The sequence below is a fragment of the Lynx rufus genome, unplaced genomic scaffold (genome assembly GCF_022079265.1).
Source record: "Lynx rufus isolate CCGP_SWC_20201006 ecotype Redwood Valley unplaced genomic scaffold, mLynRuf1.p SCAF_18, whole genome shotgun sequence".
Lineage (NCBI taxonomy): Eukaryota > Metazoa > Chordata > Mammalia > Carnivora > Felidae > Lynx > Lynx rufus.
In genome coordinates this window covers 26,696,427-26,718,413 of record NW_025814832.1, presented here as the reverse complement: position 1 = coordinate 26,718,413, position 21,987 = coordinate 26,696,427, and the positions used below count along the sequence as shown (strand labels likewise).

General features: G+C 38.9%; 1 protein-coding gene across 1 annotated transcript; it reads left to right on the top strand.

Annotated features, from left to right (window-relative positions):
* Positions 1 to 722: 722 nt before the first annotated feature.
* SMARCE1 (SWI/SNF related, matrix associated, actin dependent regulator of chromatin, subfamily e, member 1) lies at positions 723 to 21,217 on the top strand. Its single transcript, XM_047081268.1, has 11 exons — positions 723 to 1,187; positions 3,209 to 3,260; positions 3,434 to 3,477; positions 6,442 to 6,546; positions 11,499 to 11,579; positions 12,519 to 12,650; positions 12,911 to 13,082; positions 16,086 to 16,258; positions 17,019 to 17,120; positions 17,755 to 17,965; positions 19,919 to 21,217. The coding sequence occupies exons 2-11, from the start codon at positions 3,254 to 3,256 to the stop codon at positions 20,125 to 20,127; spliced, it is 1,236 nt and encodes a 411-aa protein (XP_046937224.1). The 5' UTR covers positions 723 to 1,187; positions 3,209 to 3,253; the 3' UTR covers positions 20,128 to 21,217.
* The last annotated feature ends 770 nt before the right edge of the window (positions 21,218 to 21,987 follow it).

The window sequence follows — 21,987 nt, the reverse complement described above, 5'->3', positions numbered from 1 at the left end:
GTTTATATACCCAAGGAACAGGGTACTACCCGGTAAACCAACGTACTCACGGTTTGGTGGAAAGAGCCCTGGACTAGACCAGAAAGCTGCCTCAGTGCACATTTATTGAGCATCTAACAATGAGCCAAGCCCTAAGTAAGCACTGGAAATAGAAAGATGATCAATGGAAGATGACTGAACCTTTGCTCTCAAGGCCCACAATACGCTCGAGATAGCAAACACAGTCTGATACAAGAGAGTGGGTACAGAGTATCATAAAGTTACCCAACTACCGTGGGAATTCAGAGGAAGGACTATTGGGGGAAAGTTCCAGGAGGGCACCACAATGAGAATCTGAGCAGGATCCGGAAGGACAGAGGTGTTTTAAGCTGAGAGTGGGGATAAGGCAAGGCAGCACTGGGCAGAGACGGGTGGCATCCCGGCGCCGCAAGGGCGCACAACCTCGGGCGAGGGGATTTACATCTCTGGGCCCCGGCTCGGAAACCTGGCAATTCGACTCCACTCGCGCTTGGAAAAACTGAAAAGGTCCGTGTTGCTTTTGGTCAAGGGTTATTGCCCAGCCGTTAAAGCAGGAAGCCCTGCGAGGCGCCCGTGGGGACCGAAACTCCGCGAACCGAGTCGTCCTCGCCTCCACCCCTCGGCTCGCTGAAGTATATACTCTTGTTCCGAGAGAAAGAGCAAGGAAGAACCCGGAAAAAACAACCACTACTCCCCCCACCGCCGCGAGCGCGGTGGGGGCCTGGCCCGCGCGGCCGTAGTGGTTCTGGGCCTTTCTTCTCGGCGCGAGCCCCGCCGTCTTTCGGCCCCGCTCGTGGAAGCCGAGACCCACGCTTCCCGCCACGCCACCTGCCGCCGCTCGGGCTCCGCGCGGTCGCCGACCGGGCCTCGGCCGCCGCCGGGCCCCTCCGCCCACTTCGCCGTGACGAATCGGCGCCAGGCCTGGAGAGTGCCCACATTCGGGGGGGTTTGAGGAACGTTTGTGGCCTGAAAAAAAATCCCTGACTGGACCAAACACCACCGCGTCCTCACCTGGAGGTTTTCTTTTGCAAAAGAGTCGGGTGAGGGCTGGAAAGCAATTAAGAAGAGTGTGGAAAGTGCGAGTGCGGACGCTCCGGACGCGAGGGGCGGGGCGTGCGCGGGACAAAGGAAAACGAGGCCGGAGCTACGGGCGCTTTTTCTGCCCGCGGGTGAGTGTTTCCGACTGGGCCCGATCGGGTCGGGAGGGTGGCGAGTCGCGGTGTCCCTGCTTGGCTGGACCTCGAGTTCCCGGGGGTTGCTGAGGTTCAGGCTGGGCCGCGGGGCCGGAGCTGGGGGCCGGTTGCGGCCTCCTTGAGGCCTAGCGGAGCCGGAGCCGGGAGGGAGTTCTATCTCGGGCCCCTCCTCGGCGGCAAGATTTGCCCCTGCCACTAGCCCCGCCAAACTGGTCAAGGCACCCATGCATTCCCTTCTTTAGTGGAGTTGCTGGTGAAGTGCCTTCTCCACAACAACCTAAAGGAAACGACCTCAGGGGAAGCCCTGGGGCGAGCCAAGCCCTTGGTCCCTCCCCCCCAGGAAGGTGGTTTCCCTGTGTTTCGGCAACGACCGAGGAACTTGTGGCTTAGAGTGGAGAGCGAGAGCTCTGAAACAGTTTGGCCTGGGTTTGAAACCCGGCTCTGGCACTTCCTGGCTGTGTGGCTTTAGACAAGTTACTTAAACTCGCCGAGACTCCCATTATTCCTGTGTAAAGTGGGTTATCGATACATACCTCGTAGGGTAGTTGTGACCATGAACCGAAATAAGTGATAAGCCTGCCCCGTATAAAGTGTTCAACAAATAGCTAGTATTTTATGCCAGGCACGGGGGATGGATCCAGTGGCAGACAAATGTACAAGCTCACGCTTAGAATTTATAGTAGCAGACGAGAGCAATAATTTAAAAATATTAGCAATAAAGTGTGATGTACCAGGGAGCTTTGCCAATTATTGTCAGGGATCCCCGCAGCAAGGCCTTCTGGATGTTGACAGTGCCTCCACCCACACCCCACCCACTCCCTATTGTGAGCGCAAGGAAATCTATCTGCACCGGAGTCCATGGTTTCTGCCCCTTCCTTAAGAGGGAGAGACCCAGGTTGGGCCATTGAAAAATTTCTTTCCACACAGTCCTCTTATTCCTTATGCTCCAGGGAATTCCCTTAAAATGTAGAATAGAAGCAAAAGCATCATGCTTGTTTTCACGTAATGTTCCATGAAAGTATTCCAGTAGTCATAGAAGTTATTTGCTTCTTTTTTAAAAATGAATGCTTGTCTCTTTGTACACATCGTGTGTGATGTATTTTGATGTGAGGAACAAGCTCACGCGGGTATGGTCTTGTTCTGAGCTGGTAATATTAGGACAAAATGTATTAAGAATTGAGCTAGGTGCTGGGACTGCAATAATGAGTTAGATGGTCTCTATTCCACAATCTAGCCATATTAACAGGTATGATACAATGTAATGAACAATATTATAGATCTGTAAATTGGATAGGAGTACAGATGAGGAAGCAATTCATTCTTCCCGGGTAATTTATCATGAAATTTATCATGAAGATAATTTATCATTATCTTCCACTGTGGAGATAATATTTTGAAATGGGCTGTGAAGGGTTAATAAGAGTTTCTCAGGTAGACTCTCAAAGTTATTCCCAGGAGAGAGAAAGTTATTTGCCACCATTAGAGAACGTAAAGCTCATGATCATACCAGTTACCTTTTGCGTTGCCTCCAGGAATAAAATGCTGCCTTGTTTTAATAGAAGTTGTTATTCTAAGAGGAAGGTAAAGCTGCTGTTCATCAGTGATCTGTCAGTATCTGGTAGGCCTTGTTGGGGTGGGCCCTGATAATACATCACATTTTATTGTCATTGTATTTTTATCAGTTTAATTAAATGTTCACATGGCATTAGCAATATGTTTTCCATGCAAGAGGTGGCCCAATATCATAAGAAACTTGGAAGTCTATGTCTAATATTAATGCTAATATCCCCAGTAATTTGTTTTAGTTGTTTAATTCTGATGAGCCAAATGACCTATAAGAACTAGTTTTATGCAGAAAATTGGATTATTAGAAGATAGTGTAATTTTACTAAGAAGTACCAATTTAAACTACCCTATTCTTTAGGGAAACATCTCTTATGCTTGCTGAGTTTTGATTCTCTTTTTTTTTTTCTTTTTTTTTTCTTTTTTTATTTTAGTGTCTCAGATTCATTCTTAAGGAACTGAGAACTTAACCTTCCAAAATGTCAAGTAAGTTTCATTTTTTATATTTATCAATCTATTAATAAGAGACTAATGCCCTAGCAAATGGGAATTCCAAAATACTCTCATTTTTTTTCTTCAAAACAGGACCATTGGTAGTTTTGTTGCATAGTATTATATCTCAGTTGTTTACAAGAAGTTATTTATTTTCTTTCAAACAGAAAGACCATCTTATGCCCCACCTCCCACCCCAGCTCCTGCAACAGTAAGTTTTAATTTTCTTGTTAATGTAATAGCCAAGTCTGGCCTTGATACAAAAACCCAGATGTCTTCCAGTGACAGTCACTCAGTCATCACAGCAACAGGATGAAAAATTCAGCCAAAAAACAGCACTTCCTACTAAATAAAATAACTCTTTGCATCTTACCTTGAACCAACCCCAACATTAAAAGAAACATACTGCTGAAATTCCAACCTCCTATGCTCAGTTCTTTTTTTTAATGGGAAATAAATGATAAGTTTAACACCTCTTTCTAGTTAATCTCTGTCAAGACTCTTAAAAGTTAATATTGAGTGAATACTCATTCTGCCATTTGATATTATTTTTAAACCTAACCTTCAAGTGGTTACATTTTTCTCTCCTTGTTTATATATAATTTTCATATTAAATCAAATAGTAAAGCTTCCAGTTCTATAATAACACTCATTGTAAATGTTTATTTTTCAAGCTGTTTAAGTAAGGGTTTCATTATCCGTGGGTCAGATCCTGCCTATTGAATGTTTCAAAGTTTCTAAATACTTGTGAACTAGGTTTTTCACCCAACAAGTTCTGGCCCAGCTTGGACAGCATGTAAAATAATCATCCAATCCACAAAACAGATATAACAGGAACTGTTCAGGCCTTGCTGAAATGGATTCCTTGTTGGGTTTTTTTTTTGTTTATTTTTGTCTTAACAAAACAAAACAAAACACTGTTAACATTGACCATAGCCTACAAAAGCAATTCTTTAACAGCTATCAGCCCTCCTTCCTTACCCCTTAGCCCCAAAATTTCAGGCTAGTCTACTAATTAGGTCCTTGTGTAATTTTTTTCTCCACTCCATGACTCTTCTTATTAACCCTCAGATGTATGCTTTAGTTATGTTTATCAACAATTTGTTTTTCCTAAGATACTTCTTAAAAGAGATACCGTATCTCATGTTCTCATTTCAATTTATGTAACATACAATTTCAGAAGTTACTTCCAGTACTCTTAAAGTCCTGTGTTTGGTTTGTTTTCTTTCTTAAATCAAAGAACATTTCTTATGACCATCTCCTTGGCACTCTGCTAGTGGTTATACAGGTGGAGTTGAACAGTTGAGATTCCTGACCTCAAAGAGCTAACCATGTACTTCAATTTTGGAAATGGTATAATTGTAATGTTTTAGTTTTGATTTTTTTTAATTCCCTTACTTAATTTTCTTACATTATTGCCTCATAATGTTGAAATGATTCTCATTCTTTATGCAACCTTTGAAGATGTCATTTTGACGTAAATATTGCCTCTGACACTGTATAATCTCTTGAAGACAAAAACTTGATTTTTTGAGATAACAAAAATAGCTCGAAAACCAAGTGTCCCCTTATGACTTCTCAAATGTAGAAAGGGATTTTTTTTTTTTTTTGGCCTTTCTTTAGTCCTATTTCTGTACCATTGTAATTTCACATTGACACATAAAATACAGAAGACTAGGGATTAGGACATCCAACAGAATGGATATTAAATGAATTATCCTCCTTCCTTTTCTTTTTTTTCCATTACCTATTTACCATCACCACCACCACCACCACCAATACCACCACCAATACCACCACCACCCAAATGTACCACTCCAAGTAACATACACTTCTTTTGTGCCTTTGATACTTCATCTGTGTTTTGCCTACTTAAATATGCTTAATTTGCGTCTTTTATACCTATACAGACTAGAATTGCTCAGTTGTTCTCCTAAAGAGTTGCAAATGTAATATCTGCTTGAATATCTTTCTTTTGGACACTTAGGATATGTGTAGCGGCATGTTTTAGAAAATTGTGTTTATAACAGCTTCAGCTTAGTTGGGGTGTGTTAAGTGTATTTTACATTCTACACGTGAAGACTAATATTGTTAATTGCATGTTAAAATTAAATTAGTTGTTTTGATTGAGTTTCATTAGGTTAAATACCCTACTTTTGGTTTCTCTTTGCTACATCCTTTTTATGCATTCTACCTTGATTCTCATGAACATCGGATGTCATTGTTTTAACCATGAGGGCACTACTGTCTAAGAGCCCGTTTGTGATTACATCAACATACAATTCAAAAAGAAAAATTCCATTGCTGCAGTGAGCAGTTGTGTTTTGAAAGCGTCAGAGCTATCAAGAAACTAGGTGAAAAAGGAGAGTTCAAGTCTGTCGACTAGAAAAGTAGTTTGCATTAAAACTACATGCAGAAAGTGTTCATGATTGACCTCTGGGTGATGGATCAAAGAAGAGATGGAAGAGAAAGTCTAAAAAAGAAAGACTGGGTTGAAAAGATCAGATAGCACCCCAGAATTAAATCCATGCATTTCTTACAAGTCTTTGTTTTGAAATCATGTATGTGACATCCATTGAATCCCACATATGTTCTTTTCTATTGACAACTCTGGCTTCCTGATTTGAGTATCTTTTCATTTCTCACATTATATAGAGTGATTTAAAACTGTCTTTGAAAACAGTCCATTTCTTGTTTTTATTTGTTTTTAATAGATAAATACATTGGCAGCATCTACATAACTGTCAAATAAATCACATTTTGTTTTGCATGTAAAGTGTTTTCAGACTTCTAGTTTATCACACTTCAAGCCTTCCTATCTCAGACATGTATTGCTAAGTTGTTATATCATATTATTGAACATAAAGTAATCCTGAGTGTTTGACACACCTCAGTGTGTTGCTTATTTCAGAAAAAGCACACACTTTCTCACTCACAACAAACACCACTGGTCCCCCCGCAAAGAGGAAAAAAGGGAAGGAAGAAAGAAAGAAAGAAAAAAAAAACACTTGCAGACTGGTTTCTCAATGAAAGAAAAAGAACAATTACAACACATCATTGCTTGTTTAAATTCAGGTTGCTTTTGCATGCCATATGCAGATCATTTTTCATTTCTGTGTTTTCCTCGTTTGAGCTCATTTCTCATTCGTGTTTTTGTCTCATTTGTTTCCATCAGCAAATGCCCAGCACACCAGGGTTTGTGGGATACAATCCATACAGTCATCTCGCCTACAACAACTACAGGCTGGGAGGGAACCCGGGCACCAACAGCCGGGTCACGGTAGGAGAATCAACTATTACAGCATCCGGCAAACAACTGGATTTGACCAGAAATGCCTCCAGAGTTAGGTCCTTTTGAGTCATCAGCACAGCCATCTAAAACAATTTTTTTTAACCTGGCTTTTTCAGTATTTTAAACATTCGTTGTACAATTGTACACTGGAAAAAAAAAAAGTAGTGAGATCTGGATATGTATATAGAAGAAAAGAAGAATCCATTCTGTTTGGTGGTTGGTAGAGATAAAGCCCTGGGCACTGCTTATACTATATGTAGACAAACCTAGAATTTATTACAGCTAAAATACCCTTTTTGGGATAAAGAGTATCTTTCATTTAAGGTCATTGGCATCAAGCTCAAGGACTCAGTTTCTTAATAAAAGCCGGGCTTACGGACCTGAGCTTTTTTCGGTGGCCCACCAGTTTGAACTGCTACACATAATTGTTTGTCTTTTGGATTTAAGAGCTGACTTTCTGAGATTCATTTCTCTCCAGTTAAAAAGAGAAAAACATTTTCATATCACTTCAAAGAATTGCAGAATGCAAGTTGAATGTGCCAGACCATTTTGAAGTGCATTTATAATCCATAGGACAAGGGTATGATTTCTGAAACTGACGATGTTTCATTTAAATGATCAACTTAAGACGCCCAAATTGGGTAATGTACTTCACATTTTCATTTTAGAATCATCTTAAACTACAGTCAAAGAAGCTTAAGTACCAAAGAAAGATAAATGTGAAAATGATTTACCAAAAGCAAATAAAAATAAATCCAAAAGCCAAATACCTACATACATTGGAATGTGGCATTGGTGAGAATTTTTACAACCCATAATGGCTGTAAAATTTTTAATACTTGGTTTTTGTTTGCTGTATTCATAAATAATTGAATTAATGTGACTTCAAAAGAGCCCTCTCACCCTGTAGTCAAGCTAGAGCAGAAAGCTTGTAACTATCAAACTGTATGTCTATCTTGGTAAGCATATTGCTTAACTGGATAGTTTTGTTTGTCTAAATTTTTCATTGTTTCTGCATAATTTGTACTTCATAAGCATATCAAGTTTTATGTGCCATGCATATTTCATGGTATCTGGAAAGAATTTTGACAAGTGTGTGTATGTATGCATTTCACAATGCATACAGTTTTTATGTGCATCGGTACGTGTTTTTCCCTGGCCTAAATGTGTTTCACAGGTATAATGGGTGGCAAGGTTATCCAATGATAAAGAACATTTAATTTAAACAAGGAGCAGAATCTATTTTGGATCATTCATGTTAATGCAGAAAATTATTCATGGGGAGTGAACAAGAGAATGATTACATTTTAATAGCTCTATACAGTCAGCTCTTGATTATCTATGTTAATGGCATAGAAATGGTGATGTGTGATATTAGAATCATTTGTATTTCAGTTTGTATAAGCATTTTGTTCCTAACTTGGATATATCTGCGGGAATTCTCTGTTAATAAACAGAGATCATTCAGTAGGAAAAGGAAAGGTCACTCGCTGTCTCAGGGCCTGTGAGTCAATGATCTGTTTCTCATTCCCTCTTGGAGATGTTAGAACCCAGCATTTGCATTGGGCACTAGTTTCCGGGTCGATTAGTGCAGGAGGGTTGTTGGGCATAGAAAATTTAGTATCTTGCTTCTTTGTGGTGGTTTTCTTGGTATCATTGTCCTCTCAACACCAGATTGAAGGGTAATCAAACTGCTGGCTAGACTTAACCTGAAGGGCCTAGAAACTGAAGGATTTCAGCCTGTGTTAACCCCAGCCCCTTCAACTTTTAGTCATCTCTCCTTTAGGTCACTGAATCGCTGTCTAAGAAAATTAGTTATGCCTGAAGTTTCATACACCTTTTTTGTATATCTAACTTAAGCTTTGTTATGACTTAATAGATCTGATTTTGACCATGATAAAAGTGTTTTATTTCCAAATGACCCCAATTATGTGTTACCTTTTTTTTTTCCCCCTTTTTGGCTCTTAGTTTGTATTATTGTATGCAAATAGTCTTAAGTCAGTGATTTGAAGGAATGATTCTGTGAAACCCCATCAAGTAGCTTCCTTTAGGCTCTACAGAACATCTGGTTTCCCTGGTGACTCTCATGCACTTGAATGGTTTTGAGACTATATGCAGTGTGTTGAAACCTCTTGGAGCACCAGTGACAGCTGTGAGATGGAATCCATTCCTAGTCAGTCCTTCTTCCCGAAGGTGATTAGCGTGCTCTTAAGTACAGGTGTGAAACCAGGTAGAGACAAGATGTTAAACACAGCTTATTTCTGTGCTGCAATGGAAATTCCATCCTAGAAGGAAACCCTTAAATGAGACCCTGCCAGAGAAAGCAGGGAATTGGAAGAAACAACAATAAAATCTCTTGAGTGGCCAAAATAAATCTCATAAAATTATGGTGATTCCCAGGAATTACTCTCATGTGAGCACAGTTGTGACAAGCATAGTCACACAGTTACTTTCCCCAACTCATTGCCAGTTAGAAAATGTAAAGGTGGACAGTTGCGGTTAGAGGTAGCTTTCTTGATAGAAACACGTGAAAAAACCCTCCAAAAGCATAACCACTGGGCCATTTGGTAAAGGGGCCAGCAGCTTTTCACTCCTCAAGCTAGAGGACTACAGGAAAGCAGGGGGTGTTTCTAATGGACTCTTCTCAAAACAAGGTTAAAGTGTCTTAAGTGCAAACTGGTTTTTTGTGTGTGTGTTTTTTCTTTAAGAGTAATGTTTAAGGCATTGTAGAAGTCTGCTGAGATGGCAAATAAATTAGGGATGTTTAGTGATATAAATCTTCAGTGTCCTGAAAACCTGCTAGAATTTAACTTTGTGATTCTTGTTTTGGGTTTCTTTTGTTTGTATTTATAAATTGACTATCATTGTAATGAAAATACAGCCTCAGTATGTAGACGATTTAGGTACCTTCCTTTGGAAGAAAGGAGGAGAAATAAGCAAATCCATTAATATTATCAAATGTGGTTCTCTGAAAAGTAATCAGAGCAAATATTACTAGAATTTGTTTTTAAAGTGTTTTAATTCGATATATTTAAACAGACCTTTTAGAATTCTTTATCTCTTTAAAAAAAATCTGTGAGTGGCGGTCTACCAACTTCAGTTATTGGCATAATTCCAACTTAATTTGTAACCCACTTCATGGAATTCTGAAGATTTATGTTGGAGATGCTTTCTAATAACTTTATGAATGAAAAATGAGACCTTTGTGTGTCTTGCTCTGAACCCATGATTTAAGTTTAGCCTTGTAGGAGTTCCCTCACCCCTCGTTGAAACTGCTGCAGACCTGGAGACAGATCTTCTCTTACTGGCTGTTCAGATCACTGCTGTTTACAGTTTCTATCCCTTGTGGCTCACCTCCATTGCCCGCTGCTGGCTAAAACAAAACAAAACAGGGTCTGTCTGCATGGGCACCAGCATGAATTATTGTATAAATGTATAGGAGGAGTGGAAAGAAGAGTGGAAATCCTGCCTCAAAGGTGATATGCTTTCTAACAATTTCATGTATGAAGAAGCAGAGTTACTGAAAAATATATAAGGGTGGAGAAAGACCCTCCTTGGAGGAGGAAGCGTTGTTTGAAAGCAGTGGAATTGGGGCACAGATACACTAATCTCTGAGCCTTGGACAAAAAATAAGGTTGTAATTGATGTCCCACCTCAAAAGAGGCGTTTGTCTAGGGTTTTATCATAACAACTGAAGGGCAAGGGAACAAAATGTCACTAAGTCTCTTTATAAGGAGTTGCCAGTCTCTGTCTTTTGATAATTAGAGTGAAGCCAGCACCTCTTCCCCCTCCCCCCAGCCTGGCAAGGAGAATCAATATCAGTTGTCTCCTAGAAACTGGGGGGAAATATATGATTTGGCCATGATTAATTTATTCTGGGTCCTACATCAAATGTAGTCATATATGTTAAAATGAAACTAAGTTCAGAAAGAAACACTCTTGGATTGGAGTTATCTGGGGTGCTCACTAGAAGCTCTTTGGTATCTCTTGCCTAGATATTAGCCCATAGAATGAACCAATCTCTCATTTTCTTTGCTTTGTTTTTTTCTCTAACTCACCTTTTTCTTCTCTAGCTCACCTTTTTCTTTACCTTTTTTAAAAATATTTTGTCTTCCCTCTTGTTTTCATTTTTCTTTGTTCCACCAACCCAAAAATTTTTAAATCAATATAAGGTAAGGCCTCAGAAATAACTTAATTGGGCCCTGTGTCTGCCATTTCTCTGTTCCTGATAATTTATTTACTCCGGCACTGTTATTAGACTCAGGACAAGAAAAGGCATGACTTTAGTTTACGCTTTTGGATCCCCTCTATAAAAACCACTAGATACAGACAGAACCTTAAGAAAAATAAAATGTGTAGTCCTGATAAAGGAAATAAGGGTTGTTGGTTTTTTTTTCTGTTTTTGAACCTAGGAGGTAGTTTTTGTAGGGGTGTCATTCATGTGGGGGTGCAGTGTATTCCTGAAACTGTCCGAGTAGATACAAAGCCCCCCTCAGACTGTGAGTGTGGTAAGTGCTGAAGGAGCCCAGACTCGGGCAGATAATCAAGTGTTGACTGTATGTGTAATGGTAAATTAAGCACAACAAAAGGGTGCTAGGTAATGTCCTAACATGAGACATGTGATATGTAACTCTATATTTTTGATGTATGGATTATTATGTAATACTTTGTTCTTACAGCCAGGTTGTCAAAGCAGTAGCAATAAACTGCTAAGTAAAATATTTTAAAATTTTGTGCCTAAAGTCATTTTCTTTATTTTCTTTTGATGTGAACATTTCTGAATTTGCAGTGATAGCTATTTTCAGTGGAGAAAATATAAGAATCTTGTATCCATGGACGAGTAGAAGAAAGGCGCATTAGAATTTGTTAAGGGACTCTCTTTTCATTTTGCTGGTGAACTACTTGCGATTGAATAATGAATATATTTAACTCTTTTGTAGGCCTCCTCTGGTATTACGATTCCAAAACCCCCAAAGCCACCAGATAAGCCGCTGATGCCCTACATGAGGTACAGCAGAAAGGTAGGTGCCCAGGAGCCAGAGGGGAGTGAGGACTGCTGTCTTTGCTTGTTTGCTTTCCATCACATTTCATAATGGCTTAGCCAGTTTTTCTGTGCACAGAGGGAAGGATAAGGAATTGCAGTTTTTAAAGAACTTAGTTCTGATTTCAGAATTCCAGAACTAAAATCCAACAAGAATAACATGATTAAATTAAAATGGTTTAAATCCAGAAGGTAATGTTATGTAGCCAATATATAGTCTTTTGGAGAAATTCAGTGACATGAGAAAAGGGTGAAGTGAAAAAAGGAATACAGGACTACATCTATTTATTTGTGTCATATTTTTTATTAAAACAGTGGCAGCTATATGTTAGTTTGAAGGAAAAAAAGCCCAGAAGGCAGTAGTTGTCTCCAAACAGTGTAAGCTTATGGTAATTTTTATTTTCTTTGCATTTCTTAAATTTTCCCTCATGTTTTTATTTTGTTCTGTTTAGTTCCATTTGGTGACAAACCTATATTCTCTTAAAATAACAAACACAGCCAGTGTCTTTATTAATGATAAGAGCATTTAGCATATTCGCCACTATTTAGAAATTTTGGGTCATAATTACTGTACATGTATTTGAAGATAAGGTCTGTTGTGTTAGCAGATTAACCACTTTCCTTCTAAATTCTGTGAACCTTTAAAGAGACAGAGACTGTTACTGGGTTAGTTCATCTGAACTGTTAACAGTGATCGGAGATGTCTGAGATCTGCTGTGTATTAATCCAGCAGAGTATAGATGAAATGAGATTGGCCAGCTATTGATAATTGTTGCAGCGGGCTGATCAGAACACAGGAGTTTAATACAATTAATTCCCTCTGCTTTTGTTCATGTTTAAAAGTTTCTGTATCAAAAAGTATTGTTAAAGGTCTATATTTTTAGGCATCAATACTGAAATTTCATGTTTCCTTTTTAAGGTCTGGGACCAAGTAAAAGCTTCCAACCCCGACCTAAAGTTGTGGGAGATTGGCAAGATTATTGGTGGCATGTGGCGAGATCTCACTGATGAAGAAAAACAAGAATATTTAAACGAATACGAAGCAGAAAAGGTAGAATGGGGACCACAGCGGGATGGAGACAATATAAAATGCATAAACATTTGCTTGTTGTATAGAAAAGAAACAAAAGATCTAATCAGCTAAGGCTGCACTGTCTGTCTGCCTGGGTCAAGTCCCTTAATTTTTCTACGCTTCAGACTCCTTGTCTGTAAAAAGGAAATCATTTTATCTTTTGATATTCGAATGAGATAAAGGTATTCATATAACCTGTAATATGTGAATTATAAAACTGAAAAACATTTGAATTTCAGATAGAGTACAATGAATCTATGAAGGCCTATCATAATTCCCCCGCATACCTTGCTTATATAAATGCAAAAAGTCGTGCAGAAGCTGCTTTAGAGGAAGAAAGTCGACAGAGACAGTCTCGCATGGAGAAAGGAGAACCTTACATGAGCATTCAGCCTGCTGAAGATCCAGATGGTAAAAAAAAAAAAAAAAAAAGTGGGGTTTTGTTTATGCATTCTCTGAGAAGTAAAATTACAAGGAATCTTTTAAGTTTGTTTTTATTTCCTATCCTAAATGGAAAACAAAGCATATTTAAGTGCCATTTCAGTATTTTCATTAATTATTTTAAGATCTGTGTATGAATTTCCCACAAGAAAAAGATATCTTTGTTAGTGCAGAAAATAGCAAAAACTATTTATTGTTTATCAGAATCTTTATACTCAGAATGCAGGAAAGGTTTTTGAGTCAGAATTTTGCCTTACCTGCTTTTAAAGAGCTGAATGCCTTCTTGTTATGTCCTGTTTTCTTATTGGTTCCTTAAGCTTGCTGAATTAAAGGCTCTTAAGGGAGAAGGTTACTGAGTGGGTAGAAGTATTACAAATTTGTTTGCCATTTAATTCAGAAATCCAACATAACTCATGGTGACACGTGAGGGAACACATACAAATTTTATGCACATGTACAAATGTATACACATACAAATAGCAGAGCTTCCTGATGGGCAATCTGTGACTAGGTTGCAGGCGTACAGATTAATCCCGGGTTCTCCACAGCCAGGCAGGGTCTGACACTGCAAGGAGCCTCAGAGTTGGCCTCCTGCAGCTATGAGCATTCTCCTCCACGAATCAAGCCTGCTGTACAAATAACATTTTCTCACTGTGTGGCTGTGATGTGGAAAAGGCCAGAAGCTCTAGCTACAAGTAACAAAAACATCAAGAAAATAATTTAAGATCCCGTAGTGGTAACAAAGAGGAAGCTTGTAAGAACTTTAAAAATAACATTGAGGGAGGAAGCAATAATGTCACCTAAACACAATGAATAAACATATACCCAGAAGGAGAGGAAAAACAATGGTTTTTTAAAAGAATGGACTAGGATGTTGATAGATATTCACATAAATACAGAGTAGAATAGAATACTGTAATTAATAATAATAGAGTAGAATACAGACTAGGAACAATGCCTAGTGTTAAACTCTGTTTAACAGAGTCAGCAGTGCTTAGGACACACTAGCAAACACAGACCAAAAATTACTCAGATTGGATGATTAATGCAAGAAAAACATACTGAACTAAAAAATAGAAGAAGATCCAGTTCACAAATAATTGAAAGGATGGTGAGGGTTCAGTATAAGAGTACACGGAAGCCACAAGTAGAAACAGTTAACAGTTTTTGTTAGGTGAAAGGTGGCTGCATGAACATCGAGCAGGATTGCAGAGATTGATTCAGAAACAGTCTTCAAAAGATCTCTTCTCTGTTCCTCAGACTTTGGCCCATTATGTTTTGTAAGTTTAAGATAGGAACTTAAAGCTGCTGGTAAGAAAGTAAGGTGAAAATAAAGATGCCAGGATAAGAATAACTTTAGACCTTGGACTTATGCCCCCGAACCGAGTAGAAAGAGGAAGGTTTGGGAGGTGAGGATGAGCATCAGGCCAAGAGAAGGGTGGTCCCTGTGAGCACAGCAGCTGCCAGCTTCTGTTACAGAGAAGGCATACACAGTTTCCACACAAAGCAGTGAAAGGTTTTTTAAATGGCATTTAGAGAATATTCATGAGATCAAGTAAATAGCTGGAAATTAGAAAATAACCAGAAAATATAAGCCTACTCCTTCCCCCCAAAAAACCCAAATTAGACAACTAGAAGTGGCAGGAAACACAAGTCTAGATTGCTAAGACTTGATTTCCCCTCCAAGTGGTCAACACTGGCTCCAAGTAATGAAAGAAAAACATCAAAAAGGAAATACATATATATAATTTAGAGGTAGCATGAATATACCATGTGTAATCTCAAGTGTGAATATGGAAAACTTCCCTAACAAATAGAAAAGGTCACAATCTTTTTAAATAGTATTCTTTCTTTCAGTAGTTTTAATTTTAGAAGTATATGTCCTAAAGAAATTACTCGAAAGGAGACAAAAAGTAATTTGCACAGCAGTTTGTAGCAGTGGTATTATGATGATGGGCATTTTAGGAACTACTTGATTACCAAATGATAACAGAGGTGCTAAACTATGATAGAGCCACACAATTCGGGCCTCTAGCAAAGTATCCTAAACCATGGTCCCTCCACCTTTGGTGGGCCACTAAGATAGTTTAGGTGGGTCGGAGAGGAACTTCTATTTTAATGTGTATTGCTTTAGAGGGAGCTTTTTTTTTTAAGTGAGTTAATTTAAATAAATATGTTAAATAAAAATAGTACAGATTATTATCAGGTATGTCCAAAATCATGGAGGTGATAGAGCAAGGGTTGAGAAGAAGGAAATACTGTTTCATAGCTATTAAAAATAAGCATATAAGCCTGATCCATACTATATATGAACTTGAGTGAATGAAAACAAAGTAATAGCTTTACAGACTGGCAACAACTATATTTGTATGTGGATTAATAAAAGTAAAATTTGGTATTAAACATTCTTTTCCTATAAAATTACTTTAGGGCTTTAATGGTTTTTTAATCGAATGAAATGTATATGCTGGTCTGGGAAACAGTATTGCTAGAGATAATGTTTTCTCCGCGGTGGGCATTTTCATTACTTTACTATTAAAATTAAACAGGGACAAAGACACTGCCCCGTTCAGATGTTGTCATTAGGTGTAAATGCCTTAAATTACTACCAAGAAAGTGAACCATTCAGCAGCATTTCACTTTTGCTGTAACATGCAGCCTTCCCGTTGATGGATTTCCAGGCCAGAAGACACATGGCTTTATCTCATTTGTGTTTCAACCAAATCCTTCTAGACACATATCATCACTTAAAGATTTTGTGAGAAAAACCAATACCTTGGCCAGTGAACATGTTATGTCCTCTGTATGACTTTTATCACGTGACTGCCCCGGTGCTCCCACGATGCCCTTGTTAGGCCCCGTTGTTAGACCAGTGAGGGCCATGGCTCCTTGGTAATAAAGCATTAACATTGTTACTCTCTCCTGTTTATGGTTACTGGTGACCTCATTTCCAGAACATCTTGCTTATTCCAGATTATGATGATGGCTTTTCAATGAAGCATACAGCCACCGCCCGTTTCCAGAGAAACCACCGCCTCATCAGTGAAATCCTTAGTGAGAGTGTGGTGCCAGACGTTCGGTCAGTTGTCACAACAGCTAGAATGCAGGTCCTCAAACGACAGGTCCAGTCCTTAATGGTTCATCAGGTAAAGTCACAAACCATTTGTTATAATAAGTTGGGCCTGTGTCACAGACCCCCAGTGGCGTGATTCTATACCATGCAGCGGTGTGCCTGTTAAGTATTCCTGTATTCATTGTAATCTGTTCCTGATTTGGAGAAGAGCTAGAGGAAATGGAGGTTTCCCAGGGATTTAATAAGTTGTTAAAACTGTACCAAAGACCCTTGTGATGGAAAGTATGTCCATTCACAATTTTAAGACATCCTATCAACCTTTACTGCTTAACTAAATATTTTTTTCTGAAGAAATTAAGCCTGAAACAATATTCTTTAACAGCTACTTGTTAATTGTAATCATTCCTCTATACTGCATTTTTTGCTTTTAAGATCTTAGCTAGACACATTGTGTAATAAATGATTTAAATAAAAAATTCAAAACTTTTGTCACACTGTTAAAAAGTATAGACTACTACAGGGGTGCCTGGGTGGCTCAGTCAGTTAAATGTCCGACTTTAGCTCAGGTCATGTGATCTCATGGTTCGTGAGTTCGAGCCCCACGTTGGGCTCTGTGCTGACGGCTCAGAGCATGTAGCCTGCTTCAGCTTCTGTGTCTCCACCTCTCTCTGCCCCTCCCCTGCTGGTTCCGTTTTTCTCTCTCACTCAAAAATAAATAAACATTTTTTTTAAAAAGTATAGACCACTACAAAATGAGATGTATTTCCTGTGTTTGACATTTGCTTTTGAGAAAGTAATTCAGTAATAAGAAAGCTGGATCCTGTGTCTTTCAGCGAAAACTAGAAGCTGAACTTCTTCAAATAGAGGAGAGACACCAGGAAAAGAAGAGGAAATTCCTGGAAAGCACAGATTCATTTAACAATGAACTTAAAAGGGTATCAATTTAATGTGTTCACTGTACTTTTTATCACTGTGTCTGTTATTTTTTTTCTCATTCTTTTTTCTAAAATAGTGTTTTTATTGAATGTTACTCACTTTCAAATAGAATTAACTCTGCTATAACCAGTAAGATCTTTGTTTTATGAAATTATTCCCATTTTCTGGCAAAATTGCAGTAGGTTTAAAATATAAAAACACATACGTGCTAAGTCCGTAGACTCTGGACCCTCTGGTGTTTTAATTTAAACTCCTGCAATCATGAGTTTGTTTTCATTTTATTGAGATTTATTCATTAAATGTTTTCATTAAATTTAGTTTACAGTGTGTACTTTGTATTAAAACAAGTTCATCTAATGTTAGGTAGCTTGAGATAAAAAATGAAGCCTTGTATATAACCCAGTACTTTCAGCATCGCCTCCCCAACCATTCTGCAGTCCTTGGGGTTACATAGCTGCTTTCTTTTCCTGTAGACACAGAGTTTCAGAGCAGACCTAGAACCATGTTTTTTCCCTTCCTGTATACATGTACATAGTTCCTAGCCAAGAAAGCCCCCTTTTGAAATAAAATTTCTCTGGTTCAGAGATTGTAAGAAAAGAACATTACTAAGAGAGTTTTCTCTCTTTCTGTTAGTTGTGCGGTTTGAAAGTGGAAGTGGATATGGAAAAAATTGCCGCTGAAATTGCACAGGCAGAGGAACAGGCTCGCAAAAGGCAGGAGGAAAGAGAAAAAGAGGCAGCGGAGCAAGCTGAACGCAGTCAGAGCAGCATGGTTCCTGAGGAAGAGCAAGCTGCCAGTAAGACCGAGGACAAGAAGGATGACGAGAGTGTCCCAATGGAGACAGGTGAGCTGCCAGTTGACAGCAAAGTGAATGTCAGGGTTATTCTCTGTGTGATCTACACATTTCTCTGCAAATCTTAATCTCTGTCCTAGATTCAGCTAAAATGTTGTTGTCAACACAAAACAGCAGTGGGGCATTGGTATTTAGTCTGGCTATTTGAGGTCTCAGGTATTTGCCCAGATCGAGGCATCATTTTCTAGCTTGGGAATATAAAGTATAATGATACAAAGGTTAGGATCCTGGCCCTGGAGTCAGACAGATCTGGGTCTGAACTCTTTCACCACCTGCTAGCATATGACTGGACAAATTATTTAATCACAGGTTCTTCGTGTAAGTACTCTGGTGCCAGCCTCTGAGAAGGAGTGCCCAAGGATAAGTAAGGAAATGTATATAAAATCATTTAGTATTGGATTTGATGTAGTGTTGGCAGTCAGTATTTTAGCCTTTATTGCTAAAATGTGATTTGTGGTTGTTGCTTTTAAGGATCGGAGACACCTGCAAGGGACACCTGCAGGCCAAATCCTTTCCCACCGCCTATTGTCATAAATAAACTTTTTTGGAGTATGGCCTTACATGTTGTCTGGATGCTTTGGGGCCACCACAGTGTAGTTGAGTGGTTGCAGAGACTGCCTGGCCCACAAAACCTGAAATACTTGACTGTCTAGCCTTTACGCAAAAGGCTTGTTGACCCCATCTGAGAAAAGTTCTTACTACCAAGCCTACTGGTTTTCCTGTTTAAAAGCATTTCTCAAAGCACAAAATAACATGTCAAACTCACATAAAATATTGATTAAACCAATTACTTGAAATTTTGAGATCGCCTCACCTTAGGTACTACTTTGACCCTGTCCTGTGCCCTGTGCAAACAGGACTGAGCTCAAAGTATCATGGGAGATACAGCTAAAGGCTCCCTGGACCATCACTGCAAAAGGGGGAGGGACAGTCTTCATACTTGGTATTCAGCTGACATTTCTGATTTGACATCAGGAAAACATTTCATGGAATATAGATCTCTTTACCAGATGTTTCTACAAGATCTAATTCAGCAGATTAGCATTTCAGATAGTCAGATTTTTAAGTTTCATTATCTGACTCTTTTTCTGCTTTGAACATATTTTTTATCTTAACAAATTTGGAGCATGAGCACATTTTTGTGGTTAAAGCAGGAGCTTGAGAATTAGGGTATGGAGTATGATTCTTTGCTTATTTTGCAAGTAGACAGAACACTCTGTCCTTTGCCTCTGTTCTGTCTATGAGTAGAGCATGCCTGTATAGTATTTACTTAGATTTTATCCTTCTAGCTAAAGAAAAAGACGAAATTGAGAATATTAGAGCGAAACCTTCGTGCTCTTAATTTCGTACAGAAAACAACCCAGCGTGACATTTAACAAAGTACCTAAAATATCGCCCTTTTATCATTTCCACACCTGCTTTCTTACTAATTAAATCCAAAGCACTCCAGAACAGCATTGTCCAATGGAAATAAAATGTAAGTCGCTGTGTAATTATAAATTTTCTAACGGCATGTTTTACAAGTAAAGCAGAACAAATGAATTAATATTAATAATATATTTATTTGTTTAACCCAGTATGTCTTGAACAAGATTTTAACATGTAATCAATATTTTTTTAAGTATTACTTTTTTACATTCCTTTTTCATACTAAGTTTTCAAAATCTGATGTGTATTTTATACCTGTAGCACATCTAAATTTAGAAGCTAAATTTTCATCAGAAATACTTGATCTGTATTTAGCTTTTGTAAACTTACAGCTGAAAAGTAGATTTGCAAACCCAAATTGTTTCAGGGATGCTAACAGTTCCTCAGTCATGCTGGCTCTTACTATTACTCATGGTGAGTGGCTACCATGTTGGACGGTACAGCTCTAGACTGTCAGCATAATTAGAAGAATGAATTTGTGTCTTGGAACTAACAGTGACAGATGTGTGGTTACAGAGGAGACACACCTTGAAGAAGCGACGGAGAGCCAACAGAATGGTGAAGAAGGCACATCTACTCCTGAGGACAAGGAGAGCGGGCAAGAGGGGGTGGACAGTATGGCTGAGGAAGGGACCAGTGATAGTAACACTGGCTCAGAGAGCAACAGTGCAACCGTGGAGGAACCACCAGCAGACCCCACACCGGAAGACGAGAAGAAAGAATAAATGTTGCCTTGTTTTATGTGTTCTAAATACTTTTTTAAATGAAAAAAAGATGTTTTTTGAGTTTTAATGGTGTTATGTGGTTTGTGTATTAATATTTTTCTTGTCCATATCACACCACCAAATGCTTTTGGACCATTTAGCATCATGAGCCGAATGGCACAGTCACCTTTCTTAAGCCGTTGTGAAGATGGTTCTTTTCTTTGGGTCTTATTTCTAGCCCTCGACTACTGAAAGCCTCAGAATTTAAATGAATTGAGAAAACACCCACCTCTTTTAGAGAGTTCTCCTTTGATGCTGCACAATCCGACTCTTACGAATGCCTTCCTATAGCTCACTGGGGTGCTTACCAAAGCCATAGCTTTAAACCTCCCGGTCCCTGTCAACAGTCTCCTGAAAGTCCCCTTTCCTGTAGCCTTCCACAAAGAGTAGCTTCTTGAAAACGTTATCATGTATGAGTATGTATTTGTTCACTTACCCTTTTTTATTTTTAATCAATGTCACATACCAAGAGTTGTGTTAAGGAGTTGACTGCAACTGAGCTTGGGTTGTATTGATCCAGAAATAGTTTCCATAGGTAGAGTAGTTACCAGCTTCTGAAGTAGTCATTAAAGTCAACATGGCACATACACATTACGTATACTGCTTTTTGTTATGATTAATATTGGGTGTGTTCTGATAAATTCATCCTTATTGTACAGGAAAAAAAAATTACTTTTTTACCAAGTTTTCCAAAGACAGAATAGATCACAAAGCTTAAGGAATTGAATAGTCTTGCGGTGGACTAGACAACTTCAAAATGATTAGCCCATTTCCAGAAGGAAAACAGCTGGGAATTAAGTTCATCCACTTGGAATTGTTCTACAATAATCAAAACGTTCAAAACCTCAAGGCTCAGGATCCCATAGATCAGAGTCTACCTTTTTGATAAATTCTTAGTAAAGTCTTGGAGACTAGAAGAAAGATAGTTTGTGACACGTATGCGTCCCAAAAACTAGAGTAGATTTTTACTGAATAGTGGTATATCTGATGGTATATGTTTCTTAAAGGTCCAAATGTAATAAATAAGTGGAAAAAAATGTCTCTGTGTTTTTAATGCACTATTTTTATGCAAAGCAAATACTTTGTTACTGTGACATCAGGGAGTGGCCTCACACAGCCATTATAGATTTGCATCTTCAGGGCCCTTCTGTCACCCAACGATGTCTGTAAACTGCTGCAGTAGTAAGTTCATTTGTACAAGACACTTAGAAAAATCCATCTCCTTATAGTCATGCCACATATAAAGGTTGGTCTTTGACTCTAAAAGGAAGTATGTTTCTACATTAAAAAAAGTTTTTTAACATTTACTTATTTTTGAGAGAGAGAGTGTGCAAGCAGGGGAGGGGCAGAGAGAGACGGAGACACAGAATCCAGAGCAGGCTCCAGGCTCTGAGCTGTCAGCACAGAGGCCGACACGGGGCTCAAGCTCACAGACATGAGGTCATGACCTGAGCTGAATTTGGACACAAGGGACTGAGCCACCCAGGCGCCCCTCTACATTTAAATTACCTTTGAAAAAGTGGGTAAATAAATAAGCCCTCAACTTACATGGAGAAAACTCCATACGGACAGGACTTAATTCATAGTGACGTTTTTTATAATTTCCTGCTGTTGAGCTCACAGCACATAGTAACCACGGCTGACTCCACTCAGGCGCCAGAGAATGAGAGGGGAAAGGAAGCTTGATACTGGGTGGGAACAACCCTCAATCTCTTTTTCTAAATAGCACATGGGATCTTTCTTCTGTTTGTGAATTGAAGAACCAACGGGTCAAATAGATCAGTTTCTGGGTGTCGGACATCGTAAGGCCAACACCTGTAG